This window comes from Lontra canadensis, unplaced genomic scaffold (genome assembly GCF_010015895.1).
Source record: "Lontra canadensis isolate GAN:19392208 unplaced genomic scaffold, GSC_riverotter_1.0 scaffold5, whole genome shotgun sequence".
In the NCBI taxonomy this organism is placed as follows: domain Eukaryota; kingdom Metazoa; phylum Chordata; class Mammalia; order Carnivora; family Mustelidae; genus Lontra; species Lontra canadensis.
Window position 1 is genome coordinate 13,897,571 of NW_022630999.1, and position 17,535 is coordinate 13,915,105.

Sequence of the window (17,535 nt, forward strand, 5' to 3'; positions counted from 1 at the left end):
GGATCTAGCTCCATGTTGGGCTCCCTGCTCAGGAGGAAATCTGCTTTTCCCTTTCCCTATAACCCTCCCTGCACTCACTCACTCTCACTTTCAAATAAAATCTTTAAAAAAATTCTATGAACAAAGTTCACACAAGAAAAAAAAATTCTACTTGATCCCAATGAACTCACTCCATTCCCTAAGATAATTATTTTTTATATTAGCTGAATGTGTTAAGTTTTCAGATTTTTAAAAAATTCATTAATGGAGATGTCATCCTACTTTCACTGTTTTAGTATTTACCCTTAATTTTTATTTTTTTTAAATTCTTTTTTAGGATTTTATTTATTTATTTGACAGAGATCACAAGTAGGCAGAGAGGCAGGCAGAGAGAGAGGGGGAAGGAGGCTACCTGCCCAGCAGAGAGCCCGATGCGGGGCTCTATCTCAGGACCCTGGGACCATGACCTGAGCCGAAGGCAGAGAATTTAACCAACTGAGACACCCAGGTGCCCCTACCCTTAATTTTTAAAGATACATATTTAAATTTCAATCTTTCTTTTCATTATAATCTATAATCTAAAGAAAATATACTTTGATTCTCTCTACCTGACATCTCTCATGTTGAAATCAGAAATAACTCAGTTGTGTGTTCCTGTGGTTAGAATTAATAATTTCTTTTTCTTCACAATATGCCTATATTTACGTCTTTTCTTGGCCTCAGAAGACCCATTAAATTTGAATAGTTTTTTTTTCACATTTGAGGTTTTTCTATTTTCTTTGGTTACTTTAATCTCTACAGTTTCTCTTTACTCTCCCTTTCCACCTCTTAGAGGAATGTTAGAAGTTCTATTAACTATTCCTTTGGTCTTCTCAAATTTCTCTCATACTTTCAGAGCTGTCCTTTTGCAGGGTATTCTGAGGAAATTCCCTAGTTCAGTCCTTAGTTTTATTAATTTACATCTGAGATGTGTCAACAGATATGTCACTTTAAATTTTCATTTCCCTAGTTCCATTAAATTACTTCTCATGAATACAAAACCCATCTCTCTGAATGTCTTCTTCTGATCACTCTATTACCTCTAGGTCCTTAGATACTTTTTCTTTTGATGGGGTAAGCTTTGTTTGATGCTGCTGATTTCCCTCATATTGTGGTATGCTGTGATTATATACTTATCTTTTGCTTGAGAATCTATGTCTGCCAGCTCTTCTGTTTACCATTGCCTACTTTCACTGATTAATAGGGACAGACAAGTGGCTTCTCTCCCCTATGTGTGGGCTTCCTAACCCACCTGGCAGTCAGTATATTACTAGGACACTGCCTTGGCCTGAGTCTAGCACACACTTCCAAGATTTAGTTTGTGGGTAAACACAGCTGTTATCCACTACTTAACACAAGGGGAGAAGAAAAATAAAAAGCATGGCTCCAGATGTAAAGCCCCAATTAATAACTCTGATAAACTCTCTGATTAATAATCCTGATATATTTTCCTTCTACTTCATGTTTCCATGGCCTATATCTCAGTCTTTGTCATGTTTCCTTTCTTCATTGTAGATTAAACCTGTGTTATAGATTTAACTTAAAATCACTGTCTGATTTTTGTCATTTTATGAGATTTTGGCAAAGGAGGAGAATATACATTAAAAAAAAAACCCTTCAATTTTCAGTCATTAGTATTATGTATTAGTGTATGTATTAAGAAATTAACTTTATACGATAGTCTTTACATTACTTCTCACAATGATGCCATAAAGTATCAGTGAATTTCAAGTTTAAAATTTTCAAGCATTTTCAGTATAGAGCTTTTGGTAGTACTTTGGACCTTAAGAAATTAAAACCAACACATTTACAATGCCTCAAAACAAATTTAACCAGTTCTATTTCGTTCAGTTCTAGGATAGGTCAGAGCAGCTACAAATATATTACCTCTTGAACAATTGTCAAGCTGTCATTCTAACTACAGAAATCTAGTAAAGCTGTTTAATCTTTTCTATGAACTTTCATAATCTTTATGGCCAATATTACTCTTCCATCAAAATAACCAAAGAAATGGGCTCATGACTGTGTGCATGCACACGTGGGAATTATATCTTTAGGGGATGGCACACAGTATTTATTAAGTATTCACTGAAATGAATTTAATACAAAACACCATTGTGCTTCTGAAGGGTCTAGCCCTACTCTAGTATCTTGTGGCATAACTTGGCAAATCTCTCTCCAGCCTGGAACTGCAGGAATGTTTTATATCACAATATGATAAACCCCTAAGATGACAGTGTGTTTTTTCAATTATTTCTAACTTTATGGACTGGTATGTTAAACACTGTTAATAGGATTGAGTACAAGATGCAATTAAGATCATACTGAAAGGAGAAAGAGATATTACAGAGGAAAAGAGTCTAGGAAAAAAAAACAGATGAGACAAGTCAAGGAGTTGACAGTGGATATGGTTTATGGATGAAACAAAATTAGGCCAAACCCACTGCCACTTCCATGACTTTTGTCCCAGATTGTTCCTAAACTGTCTTATCCTCTGCGACATCTCCTTTGTCCTTTCTAGATGATCCTAACAGCATCTCGCACTCAATCCTATTATAGTATTTCCCACACCAGACTGTAATGCTTCTTGAAGTAAGCAGCACAGTGACAAGTAACTAGTTCGTATTAGTAAATACCAACTAATTTAGTATTAGTTGGCATTTCATGTATGTATAGCTGTTTCACACAAACACAAAAAGAAAACAGATTTATTGAAATGTCTCCTTTACCAAAAAAAAAAAAAAAAAAAAAGGAAGTCCAGGTTAAATGAAAATAGAAAAATAAAGCATTATAATCATGCACAGTTGTTAAAGATGGGCTCTATGGTTCTCTGGGGCCACAGTGAAGTAGATACTATGGGTTTCAAGATAAAAATAAACGAATTCTATTGTATCAAGCAGGAGAATGGTTATCAGCATCCTCAGCTGCTAGAAAAGCAAGCAGCCTTGGAAAAGTTAAGAGGCTTGCCCAATATCCCATGGCTTGTTTTGATAGAGAAAAATACTGGTTTCTTGACTTGCAGTGTTGTTGCTGCAACACCACGCTGAAACCAAATACACGATGAAAATTCATTGCTATTATGGCAAACCCCTGGGAAGAAACAGAAATATCTATTCTCTTCTAAAGGTTAGGAAGCTCAGAACCCAGCGTGAATGTTCTGTGAGGAAGTTTGGTAGAGTTGGAAGATATGATATGACCTGACCACCCCAAAAAGGAATCAATGGGTGAGGGAGCTACATTAGAGGCACATGAAACCCCTCTTTTCAAGGCGGGGGTGGTCAAAAGGCCAGGACACTAGTTTCTTGAACATTGTGTGCATTTATGTGTGGTGTATGTATTATAACTCTGTGTGTGTGTGTGTGTATATCTGTATATTGTCTTAGAAGAGTGAATTGTTAAGTACTATACAAAACTATGACTGGGAAGGCAAATTTTTAAAAAATTTCCTAGGGCATTTCTCCAGAAGAAAACAAAAATTAAGGTCAGCTCTACATCAGCCAGTAACAGACTTCTGGGCCCCCAGATTCATTTATTTGGCTCGGCTGACTATTTGGCTCAGTTTTCCCTTAGCAAGTGTAAAAAACGCTTGAACACCACCACCCTGGGATTCTGTTCAACCAATTCAGATAGCTGTGGCCTTTCAACTCCCATCCAAGTGACTTGGCTTTATCCCAATATCATTTCCCCTAGTAGAGCCTAAGCCTAAGTGAGAAAGTACACAGCTCAGAGAGCCAGGAGTTAACTGGCTGTTCCTATTCCAGAAAGGTCTGGTTCTTCTCCTAGATAAGGAAACAATACTATATCAAGAAGTTTCGATCATTCAACGTATCACACTGGAACCACAACTATAAAAACAGAATTAGTGGAAATACCACTGTCTATCTTAAAGCATCTCTCGAGGAGCTTTAGGCAACTGCAGTTTTCTTTTCCAGCCCAATCCCTTGGGAAATAAGTAGTGATGATTTATTAAAACTTACATTTTGCAGATAAGAAAACAACAACAAGAAGTTCAAATGCACAAGGGGACAGAGCGCCTTGAGGCCACACTCTCCTTGCTGAACCTCATTTCTCCGTTATAATTCTATACATCAGATATGGAATATGCATGCACACTTACTTGTGTGTAGCTGACTATAATTTAGCAGACAGCATGATTGTAAGGGATACTGTGGACCTGGCCTTCTTCAGGCCCCCACTCTGTGCTGTCATGTTCCTTTGCCAGTGTCATGGTTTCTTGCCACCTCATCCAGAGAATTCCATGTTTGGAGACATCTAAGCGAGTTTCTGAATGGCAAGCTGTTCTCTCCTACACCACCAAGCAGTATTTTAACTCCACTTGTCCCTTAAAGCAATGTGGCAATAATGTGTTCCAGCCTACCTATACTGTTTCTAATATTCAACCAATTTGTTGGTACGGTCTTGATTCCTCCGTCTGTTGGATGGTATGACTCTCAGAGGCAGTGACAGTAAATTCATAGGTATTTAGCTGGATTTTTTTTTTTTTCTTAAATAGGAGGTGGTAGTGGGGCTATGGAGGCAATAATCATAGTATATATAGGACAGAGAGAACACATCAAGTTTAAGAGCTACTTTTCCTTCTGAATTAAGTTTTAATGTAAGATTCTAAAGGAAGAAAGCTTTATTTTGGTGAAAGACATCAAATGGCCTGGGTATAGAAAGCAGAAATTAAAAAGATGAAGGCAGCAGTGCCCCCTGGGTTGCCTGTCAAGAAATTTGCCCTGTATAGTTTCCGGAGAAATTAAGAAATGCAAATAACCTGGACAGATTAACAGCACCCGAAGATAACCAGCAGGATACAAAGAAACAGCACCTTTCACTATGAGGAGGCGGTGTACTCCTTCAGGCAAACAAAGAAACAGGACAGAGTCAACATCTGTTTCATATAACAGCTTGGCTGCTGAAAGAAGCAACCTTTAAAAAAAATGGCTTAGCTGACAATCCTCAGAAATCATTCAATCACTATTGCAGGGGCTGAAGTAAATGGGTAAGGGAACACAACTTGCACTTTTCCACACGACCCTCACCACCTTCTGAAAAAGAAAAGTTGTATTGTCTTTAGAGGGAAAAAAAAGTTGAAACAAAAATCTTCATGAACTTTCTTTCTGATTGACAACTAGCAGCAAATACTGAAGCATAGAAGACAGCTCACTGCTTTTTAGCTTTTGCCTTTCTGAGTGTCAACGGGGAAGACAAGACTGCCAAAGAGTTGACTGGGTGGGGAAACGACTCAGATATAACTCATTAGAATATCAGAGGGAGAAAACAAGTCATTTGACAAAAGCAATTGCGGTTCCAGAATTCAGTCAAGGAAAGAAAATGGAATATTATGACGTCTGGATCCTCATTGATTCATGGTAATAAACCAAACGTGTTAAGAAATGAAAATTTCCTCTCTGGGCTCTATCGGTGTGCAAAGGCAATTTCAAAAGCAAGAGAAAACTATCTCCAAGTGTATCTGTAGATTTAAGAACTGGAAATTTCTAAAATGAAAAATGACCAGAACTGGAAGGTCACTGCAGTGGGACTGGTGCTTTCAACTCAGCTAAATGGCAGATGCTTCATTCACCTTAGTACTGTGGTTACAATACATAAAGCCAAACAGAATGATAGCAATTAGGAGGCATTATGATAGAAGAGATTTTTCAGGTGGAAACTGAAACCAGAGGGAAAGGTGATAAGGTACATGAGACAAAAACATTTAATATTAACACGTGTGTACTGCCAAAAACTATGCAAGGCTGCTAACCAGAAGACTCCAAGGAGGTCCCTTCCCTGAGACTTCTCATTTTAAACAGGTTGGGGGCAGGGGGAGATCACCTTGTCCATAAGGGAGCAAGGCATGACCGCAAAGAGAAAAAGCAATCAATATGTGACTTGGGTTATTTCGAGACACCTTGGGGAAAAGGCTTTATTGAAAGGTGTTTTTTTGAGGGCGTGGGGGGATGGAGGAGGGGAAGGGTGTGATTACAATAAATTTTCCCAAAAATGTTAGCTACGGGCCTGGCGATTTCTCAGTAGCTGCCTTAGGTTAATTTAGTCCTCACAATGGTTATATAATGTAGGAATTATTATTGCTACATTTTACAGATAAGGAAGCAGAGATACAGGAAAATGAACTTGCCTAGAATCCTACGGAATGGTTGGGCTTCCTCTAATAGGAAGAAGGGAAATTCGCTGAAAGATTCATCCTTCTGTCTGGTCAGGATCCTGCTAGGTGTCTTGTATGACATCCAGAATAATAAACAGCACAAGACAAACAGAGTAATTAATTAAAACTAAAAAAGGATTTAGATTAGTTTCAACAAAAACCTCCCAAATGAAAGAATTTACAAGAAAAAGCCGTGCTGGATGGTATTAAAAATCCCTTCAAGTATTGAGGGGATTAACCTAGGAATTCGTTCTAGGCCTGTAAATAGTAGTATTTGGCTTTCCTCAAGGAGAGAAGCACAGAAGAGTCACCCCTTGTGTCGAACAGCTCGCCTATGCAAGGACTGGGCTTCTACCTGCCACTATAACCACTTCCTAGAACTCAGCCTCGGGATGTGATCTGTACTTAATAAATATCTGTTGAATAAATAAAAAGAATAAAAATATGAAAATGATGTGTTCGTGCAAGCCTTGAGATAGACTGAAAAGTTGAGGTTACAAGTGATTCAGAAGCCAGGCTGGAAGAGATCAGAAGGGAAACAGGACTCTAGCAGGGAGGGGAGTCAGAGCCCGAAGCGAACAAGAGTCTGACGTGGAAGTCAGAGAAAATGAACGACAGAGACAGCGGCAGGTAACACGTGGAAGCACTTCTCTTGCGCCAGGCATGGGATAAAATGTTCCACGTGGAGAGTAACTGGTTAAGTGCTCAGATGCACACCGACCTCCTCCCAACAGCCTTGATCAAGTCACTCAGTGCCTGGCTGTCCTGTGTCTCATCACCTCTGAGACAGTCATAGCACCTACTCATCAGGCACGAAGCTGCGAAAGTGAAATGAGAACTTCACTGGAGGGAGAGAAATGGGAATAAGCAAAAAGAGAAAAAACATTTAGAGTTTTAATTTCATGTAAATATAAGCGTCATCAGTGCAGCCTGGTGGATGTGAGAGCTCAGTCGAGGACAGCAAGTCATTCTCAAAATCATGAAAACGGACCCTGAACAATTACCATCAGGCTGGGCTGATTAGGTCTATGTTTGCGTCATGTCTTACCTTGACCTTTACCCACCCACCCTCACAATTTCATTTTCCAAAATTTCATTGATTCCAAATGTTTGTTTTCAAGAATGTCTCCATAAAAAAAAAAAAAAATCACGAGTTTCTTCAAGACAAGGGATATATTTTAGGTATCTTTCATTCTCAGCTCCTAGAATCTTGCTTGATATACAATTGTGCTAGAACAACTGCATGAATGGTAGGAAAAGACCACATGAGAAAATCTGAGTGAAAATTTTAAGAGTTTTTGGGTGAAAGATATAGGAAACACTGTCCTAAGACAAAGCTGAGAACACACAACTATGTAAGTATACGCTATGCATACAAGTTTTATATATGCACAGACATGAACATCTATCAGCTGTGTATGTAAACAAACTTTCTTAAGATCTCCCAATAGTGACTTTCATTTAACTCCACTGGTCAATGTTAATTCATTTAATTCCGTTTCTTACTAGATAAGGAATACAAGTTCATGCCTTGTATTTTGAACGAGTGAGATGTTTAACTTAAGGTTTAGAAGCAGGATGATGGAGAGCCTTGGAACCAGCTGAAAGGGTTTCTCCTCCTGGGAGGGAAGTGCAAGGGTCATGCCAATCTCCTGAATTAACCTACCATAAACAGACCCATCTGGGCAACCCCTAGGCCAGCGACATCATGGCACTCAGTACTGCTAAGTACCGTCTACCATCTTGAATTGCTCCCTTAATTTCAAGATTTTTCCCTGGATCACACAACCTGATTAGACTTCTGAGAAACCCTCTATTGTTACACAAAGGGTTCGTATCATCACCCATTGATCCTAAAACACTCTGCTCTTTCCTCTTGAAATTTTCAATCAAGCTACCCCCTCTCAAGCAAATGGACTTCAGTTGGTTACAAATCTCCCTAAATGCCACGTACGTGTGTATTATGTTCAGAGGAGTTTTTTGTTTTTTTTTTTACCACATAAGAGATACCCTGAATCCTAGGAAAGCTACACTCTTCCCATGGGTTAGCCTACTTTCCCTGCCTTCTTCGGTGAGACAGAGCCTAGTGTGCAATCCTCTTCCAGGCGGAGAAAGCCCTCAAAAAGTATTTATTAAATAAAGGACTTCGTGAAGGCACAATCAAGGAATCAACTCCCTCCACAGCTTGCCTTTGAGCATGCAACACAGGACACACAATGAGATTCTGCTTGGACAAATCACTTTCTCCTTGAAACAGTCTCTTGACGGAGCACAGAACGACCAGAACTGAAGGGGTAGATACCACATGCCCAACACGTCCTCATTATCCTGGAACTCATGCACCTGTCCCAACCCTGGAAGTTTTAGACTTTACCTGTATCTCAAACTGTCACAGAATAACCATCACAGGAACTAAAATATTACCAGCAAACTTTATGGTACCCTCTTTATGCAATGGTACCCTCATTACTGCAATTGTCAGGGCAGCGGTTTTTCAGCAAAATTAAACCTTGTCTGGGAATAAACGGCACGTCCCCGTCCTGTAATTTTTCTTTTATTGATTTGAATTTCAGTGTAACACTGGCACCTAGTCCAGGCTACAAAAATTCCCTGAAGCGTTCACTTCAGTTGTCCAGACACATTCACTACCTGTATCATCGAACTACCATCTATAATAAACGCCTTATCAACCAATCAACGGTTTCTTACACCTGAAGGGGGTTCAACAAAAGTATCTAGCCTAGTAGTAAAATCCTTATGAAGTATCAACCACATTGAAAACCAGTAAAATTCTCAAACCATACATTTCGATTCCATGGACTTTTACAATATATTCTCTGACTGTAATTCCATGGTCACTGAGAAGCAGTCACTAGAAACCACAAAGTCGTATTAAAATATTCAACCTAAAAGAGCAGTCTTTTGAAAATTTTAATGTAGAAAAATTATTCCATGACAAGAACACTCATGCTTTAGAATTTTTATAGTCATTTGACAAAATCAGATGCCATAATGGATAATTATCAACCATGGTTGATTTAAATATTAATGCTACGAAAGTCAAAGGTAGCTATAAAAAAAGACTGACAGAAGTAAACTTGTCCTAGATACAGCTCTTTAAAACACCTAAGAAGATGAGCTAATACATTAGGGAGATAAAAATAAAGTGGCATCAAACACTATTAAAATGGCATAAAGTTTGTGTTTCAATTGCATCAAGTTAAAAATAGGTCAGTTAGAATGAACTTAGAAAAAAGTGGGGGAGGGGAGAGGTCAATATCACAAAGTGATTAAAGAGATGGAAGAGAACTTTCTTCTAAGTCATTAAACTCACCAATATGACCTGAACTTCACAGCACTTACCATTTTCCTGTGCCATTAGAGAATTTAGTAGGTTCACTGAATTGACTGATTTCTTTGTTAACCTATTTACATGGGTTAAGACCCTGACTGACATAAAACACAACCAAAAAATCCCAGACAGAGAGTGTAATGAAAGACTGAGTGATGTATAGTTTGGGGTACAGCCTATCCAATAAATGTGCTTGACCAGCAAAGAACCCATTGGCAAAGATTTATTATCGGAACAAATACATTCTAAAAAGATCTAATACAACAGTATGAATACAAACTACTCTAAAATATAGTTCTTTGCCCTCCATAATGCATGGCTTATCTTTCTGTTATATTAAAACTTTCTTCACAACTTTTTGATCAGGAATAAATTTTTTGAACAGATAAAACCAAAGAATATGTACCATATGAAACACAACCAACAGCACGGTTCTCTAATTTAAAAAAAAAAAAAAAAAAAAAAGGCTTATTACTTAGAAGTCTTCAACAAACTTTAAAACATATAAGGAGAAAGACATATCTCTATTGCCAAAGGAAAAGGTAAAAATGAATCACCTGCTAGAAGAACAATTTTTAAATTACATGTAACATTAATACCAAATTAGCACAAATTTAAGCCAGACAAAAAAAGGATTTTAAATGTTATACCTCCAAGTTCCTTTACATTCAAGATGGCATTCTGGAATGGCACTGCTTTTATACTAAAACCTAAAATTAAAAAACAAAAACATAAAAAAGGAATTAGCATCTTTTCTTTTAAAAATACATAAAATGCTCAAAGCCTTTTTAAGGTTGATTAAGAGCCACTTTTTATAGCTTGTATTTATGCCAGAAATAATTCAAGATACATTGATAATACATTATCCTCTTCAAATTCTCAAAACACTGTTGTTTGTTACACCAAAATCTAACTCTTTTTCAAAATACTGCCCTATTCTTTAATATGTTATATCACCTGTAAATTTTATCAGTTGTGAGAAAGACATCTGGAAGTACAGAGAAACTTCAAAGAAAATACTAGATCTGTGAGGACCTTTGCATCTAATTCCTAAAGTTAATTGTCTCTCACATAGAACTCACCAACTCTAGAGATTAAGGTACCTAAATTATAACCACCTTATATTAGAATTACATAGGATTTATGTCAGAATTTTAAGAACATGGTTAATATCATACATATATTTTTCTTAAAAGTTAATTGTAATTGTCTACTTATGAATAATCATTTTAAAATACGCACAGTAAATGATCTATTAAAATATTTTCAGAGTATAGTTTTTTTTTTAATTACATATTTAGGACTTAATTAACTTTTATCATTCAAGTCATGATTGACTTCAACATATCTGGTTCACAAGTTTTAGTATAAAAGCTTAGCAGGTGGAACATACATGCTTATATACCTACACACATACACCAAAAAATACACTATTTCTGGAAGAATCCACAAGAAACAAACTAGTGAGGATCCCTGGGATAACTGGGGATGTGGAGGTCTTTAAGTTTCCTTTTGTTTCATTTGAATGTTTTTGCTATATACAAGGACTTTTTAAACTAAAAACCATAATTTTTAAAAGTTAATTTATTTGGTAATTTCTAACCACTCGGTCTAAGGTTTTACACATCAGTATGTGCAATTTGAAGGTAATTTCTTAGAAAAGAGAGATGATGACTTAACAGTATCAGATACAGAAATACTTTAATTTGAAAGAAGTCATAAAACTATGATAGGTGCCTGGAAAGGTAAAAAGATACACGGTTTGCTGTGGATAAGAACAATTCTTTTGCATGGTTCTGCCTTACTGTATAAAAACAGAAGTCAACATGTATCTTTTTCTATTCTGCCCCATTACTACCACTCTTTTGCTATATGTTGTCCCAGCACTTTAAAATTCTATATAGTATCTTCCACTTAAGGCAGGGAATATCACCTAATGGTTAAAAAGGTACTCTGGAGTCAGAACTAGGTTCAAATCAGCTCTGTGACTGTAGGCAACCTACTAACCTTGGCCTTCATCATCTGTAAAAGGGGAATGATAGAATCTGATAGACTCTACCTCGTGTAGTTATAAAAATGATAAAATATATGTATTGTGTTTATCACAGTGCCTGACACAAATAAGCATACAATATATGATTGCTAGCATTCTCTATCCACTGGTTGTGTATTGATGATTTCATCATTAGCTATGCATGTCTCTTGCCTGCCTCAATGGTATATAGTATATATATACTCACATAGATACATATATGTATCTATATACTATATATACATAGTATATAGTATATTATTTCTCTTAAGAGAAATCCTGGGGGCTTATTTACTAATCTACTTAGCTAGAGCTACAGATTTTACCACTGAATGAAAAGTACCATTATCAGAGTGACGAAATTGTGAAGAGTCGAAATTTATGGTCTAGAATGTGAATGTTCACTGGGCCCTCTATGGATCTTCCCAAACACAGCCCTCCCGTGTGGGTTGTATGCAGACTGACACAGTCGCCACAGCATTACAGTTAATGGTATGTGCAGTCACTGAATCTTAGTAAAACAGTAGAAGGAATGAGGAGGCAGCCCCGTGTGGCTGAAGCACTGGCATGTTCGTGGGCCTGCAGAAAAGGCTCTCCAGGTGTCTGGCCTCTGGGAAATTAAGGAAAGTCAGTGCCAATCACAATATTCCTGCTGGCACCGAAATCTGCCTGCAGGAGACGTGGATGTCTAGAATGTATCTACCTACCTCACAGGGGTGTCATATGAATTAAAAGGCAATGATTGTGAAATTCTGAAAACGAAAAGCTCTATGCAAATGTTCAGTAGTCTATCAGTGGTTATGCTCAGGATAACTCAAGTATGGATTTTCCAGAGAGATGAGACAGGCCCCAACTTTGAAAAAGACACAGTTACGGAGCACACCAGTAATATTTAATTTGCTGTGAATCTTAAAAGCTGACAACATGCAGGTGCCCAAGGAAAGGAAAAGCCTTTCAGAAATTGCTGCACCCATATGCAAAACACGACTTTCAAAATTTATAATACAACAGGCAGATTATATCATTGTTACCCTCTTTAATCCTCACAGATATAATAAATTGACTGCAAAAATGTCCTCAAATGTTCACGCTAAGCAAAGTAACCTAGCAATGTTATTTATGGGCATATAAATGTTTCTGCAGAATATACATGTTTTCTCTCCAAATAGAACATGTGTGGCTAGATTTATACTGCAAACGTATATACAGTCTTCCATTTTGCTGTCTTCATATTTTTACAGTATAGCTGTGGTAATGAATGTTCAGAGGACAAAGCCTACATAATCAGTCCAGAAAATTAGAAAAGATGTACTACACATGGAAGAGAAACAATGTAAAAAAAAAATTTTAGTCATTCTAAATGTTTGCAAGGATTAAGAAGATTTAAAATTTAAAGCCACACTTTCAGTTCACCAAAAGGGTAACCAAGAAGGGTGACTATCAGATCAACTCTATTTATTCTTCTACATTGGGTTGGATGAAGTCAAAGGGTGGGGGGCATATTAATATTTAGTGGGGATATAAAGGTCAAACCATCAAAATACTTTGAGGAATAAAAACCACCAGGAGAGCATGAGATCCAAAGAAAGAAAACCTGGGTTCCAATTCTGGCTCTACCATTATCAACTGAACAAGTTACTTAACCCCTCTATGCCTCAGTTTCCTCATCTGTAAATGAGAACAGATGGTACCCAGTGCTATCAAGCGTTTAGTAAATAAAACTATGATTTCAAAATACGAACAGTCACCAATTGAGTACTAGAAGCTTTAAATTTCTCCCAGTCAAGATCACATGTGGTCTCAAGGTCTGTTACATCACAAAAGCAGTGGTAAAAATTAAACATACAGAACTGAAAACATTTGAGGACTATTATAAACTACACATCTGGTGCCTTCCACAGCATTTCCTTTCCCTCTTTCCTCTTTCTTAATTCCAGTCAACAAAGCTTGTTGATTCCATCTACAAAACAGTTCTCAAATAGGCCTACTTCTCTCCATAACCTTGACCAAGTTGCCACCACCATCTGGACACCTTTAAGAGCCTCCTAACTCAACACTTTGCATCTACTGTTGGCCTGCTCAGTCACCTCGACACATCAGCAGAAGTGATCATCTTGAAATTCACATCTGTTCACATCACTCCCCCCAGCTAACACCTTCAGGTAGCATCTCACTACTCAGGCTATAGTTCTAAACACCTACTGAGGCTCAACCTGTCTGGTTCTTCTTTCCTTTTCCAGGTTTATTTTGTATCATTTCCCCTCATTTTCATCTTTGGTTCCGAAAACAAGCTATGTCCTTTCCAGCTCAGGGCCTCTGCACCTTCTGCTCCGTTAGTACCCTTTGCCCCTCTGGCAAACTCTTCATCCTTCAGCTGTGGTTTTAACTTCACTTCATCAGGCAAGCCTTCCACGGTGTTCCTGAAATAGGCTGATTTGGCAGGATCCATGTTCTTTCAGTATTCAGTACTTCTATGTAATTTTCACGGATGATTACCTATCAGTTTCTTTGTTTTAGGCCTGTTCCTCAGTTAGAGGCACATTAACATGATCTCAGTATTTCTTTAAAGATCTTTGCTAAGGGTTTTTATTTATTTCCTGATTTAACTATCAGAACAGTCCTAACACCAGTACTACTATTGAGGAGGAAAGTGAGCCAGAAGGCCTAGGTGCCCTGCCAAGACTACTAAGTAGTATCTTCAAAACTTCACCCCAGGTCTTGTCACCAAAGCTCTACACCTCCTCTGGATACCAACAACCTGACTGACTCACAGGTCTCTGTCCAATTTTGAACTGATTTTTGAAACTGATGGTCAAAATACAACCCACTATTCTGCCTTGTTATAAAGCAATACGAAGAACAAAAGTTAAGTGTTCTTGGGGCCACACTACAATGCCTTATTAATGGAAAATAATAAAAATAGCTTGAGTTCGGAAAGTACTTTTTCATCAGCATTAACAAAAGCAGGAACTTAGGAGGAGAGAGAAAATTTTGGTCCAACTTGGCCGTGACACTAGGCTTGATCACTCTTCCTTGTCCGCAAAGCAAGCAACCTCTGATACTCTCCACAGGTAGTCACTGTGCTGATGTCCTTGAAGTCCTAGCCACAGCTCTCCGACTCACCAGCCACATTTTTCCTTGACCTTGAATCCCTTCCATCTGCAAAATGAGTGGACTAGATAAGCTCCTTGAGGTTTCATCTAGCGTTAGTATTCCATTATTTATATTAAACAAGAAAGAGGAAATAACAGTAACAACGGAGTCAATCATCAATGACCTCTAGTATTTGGCTGAAAGCCTTGTGGGCAGGTCTCCCCAGACCCCACTGAAACAAGTTGATGGCTGAAGCCTAAGTTACGCAGTCATTTTTTCCTGGCCTCTCTAAGCTACATTAGTAAGACTGAAACCTCCCCTAAGATTTAACCCCACAAATTTTAATAAATATATGACTTAGTAACTCTTTGGGGAAATAATTGTTTGCATAGACTTTCAGTTTTTGTCTTTTAGTCCTTAAATGCAGCAAAACCTGTGATACGAGGGAGATGGATGGGACATTTTTTTATGCAGGGAAAGCATTCCCAGAATTGTAACAAAATTAGTTTGGGGAGTGAGGCTGGTCTATTTTTACTCATTGTGTGGAACACATGAGTATCTTATTTGGATCTACAGCCCAACTACCCCCCCAACCCGCCAACACACAGGTCTGCACACTTGCACATGGATACTTAGTGTGTACTTCTGAAATTCTTGGATCACTTTAACAACTGCTAAAGGCAAAGGCATTCCACAGATCTGGTGGCTTTGACCTAGACCAGGGCATGATTTACGCCATGGTAATTTTGTGACATTTGGACAATTCTTCCAGTGTAATGAGATTCTTCTAAATGTGATTTCGGTCTCCTAAAAACAAATTTAATCCACTGGCATTTATTAAACAATCCTTTAGCAGATAACAAAATTGGATTTTCTAACTTGTTTCTCTTGGTGACTTAACACATATGCAGTAAATACTTAAGTTTCTAAAAATACTTCATTCAATTTTTCATGGACATTTTCCACATTTCTGTCAAATTTTCGTGATCTTTTTCTATTTTAACTACCACCCGACTGTTTCCAAGTGTAGTTATAAGTATCAGTAGAAGAGATCTTCAACCTTTTTAAATTCCAGGTGCTAAGCTTTCTCCAGGTTACACCGCTGTATTATCTCAAGCCTTTAAACTCCATTCCTCCAGTTCAGAGTCTCTGTGTAATCAACAGGTTAACAACCCTTTTATCAACAAATTCCTTATGCATCTCCAGTCAAGGAATTCACTCAGGACAGAGATCACTTTTGTTTCTCGACCAAGGTGCAAGCTTTCCAATCGCTCTCTGGAGGGTTTCTTGGCCCTTTAAGTTTTGACAACTTAAGTATCTTCTAAAAATTATGTCAAAGGTAAAAGATTGCTGAAGTTAACCATCCAATAAAGTTTGGACTCCCTTTGCTTCTGAAGAAAGAGAAGACATTCATTCCTGTCTTGCTAAAATTGGATGGACATAATTTTTCTTGTTATGCTTTCATTTTCAGAAACAAATTCTCAAAGGTAGATTTTCTTTTCAGCCATTCCCAACTCTTCCAACAAATATTTTACTTTTAATTGGCTTGCTATCAAAGCATTATAAAGAAATAATTTAAAATAACAAAATTTCACATATAATTCAGCCATATCAGAGCACAGCTATTTTTACATGTTCTTTTCTTGCTTTTCATTCAAAGGCACAGTTCAATTTTAAAACAAACATAAATTTTTTTTTCGACAGAAGACTTTTTCTCTAATCTATCATCTTTTCAGTGGAGGTACTACAATTTAATTAATAAACTCCCTTGCTATAGGAAGTTTAGAGTTTTAGTTATACAAGTGTTATAAAGAATCACTTTGTATGGTTTCTTTGATATTACATAAATTCTCAGTGGCATAACTGCTAGGTGGAAAGATGTTAATCTATTGGCAACCTTTGATTTATACTGACTAATTGCTTTTCAAGAAAAAGGACAATACCAATCCCAATCCCACCACTAATGCATACTATCACAATCTTACCAAGCATTGGGTCTCATCAGAAAGCAAAACCAATACTGGTAAATTCGAGTATAAAATTAACATGTTTCTGGTTTATTCTCTAGTCAAGTTAAATTTCTGGCCAAGTGGAACCTTTCCCACTTACTTCTTTGCCATTAATTCTTTTTATGAAATTACCTTTTAGTTCATTTATCGATTGCCTTCTAGGTACTATTTGTAAACACAATTTAATTACCCAAGTGGGCCAGCCATAAACTCTAATACTTGTTACAAATATTTCTCAACAGCATTGTTTCCTTTTTTTTTTTTTTCCTTATAAACATTGTCTTGTTTATAAACATTTAGAATTGCTGGAAAACGGAGTTGATGCCCTTGGTCTCTTCCTTCGTGCGTCATTCCCCTCAACCTCCTGCAGCTGTTCTTCCATCTTCCACATTAAATGTTCACATGCACGGGAGCTTTCTCACTTCATTTTTATCTCTAGTTATCTTCTCTTACTGTTAGGCTCCGTCATTTATCTTAGGACGTTCCTTCCACCTCCTCTGTTCTTCAATTACACACACACACACACACACACACCCCTTATCTAAACAAAGACCCAGGAAGTAGGTCTGAACACACCAGTCATGCTTATCTGGAACTCCAGGTGGGACTGGTTTTCTTGGGTCCACTGAACTTAAAATCAGCCTGTTTGGCTCTTCTCTGCTGCCTTTCTTTCCCCACTTCCTCTGTCATCACTAATTATTTTCTCCATCCTCTCACCCACCTTCATTAGCTACAGTGAACACACAAGATTCAACCTGTAAGCATCTACCCCTTCCCTCCTCTACCCTTCCTCAGGCCTCTCTTTCCCAAGCCAGCCCTTCCTTTATCATGATGGAGCCCCTTCACTGAGTCATATGGAACC

The 17,535-nt window shown here is 37.7% G+C and overlaps 1 protein-coding gene across 2 annotated transcripts in view; it reads right to left on the reverse strand.

The window, feature by feature from the left end:
- Positions 1-17,535, reverse strand: part of ARL15 (ADP ribosylation factor like GTPase 15) — a 397,345-nt gene that overhangs the window by 231,945 nt on the left and 147,865 nt on the right. For both annotated transcript variants that reach the window (XM_032851465.1, XM_032851464.1), the window contains one exon: positions 10,190-10,249. In XM_032851465.1, the coding sequence (XP_032707356.1) occupies positions 10,190-10,249 (60 nt within the window). The remainder of the gene's footprint in view (positions 1-10,189; positions 10,250-17,535) is intronic.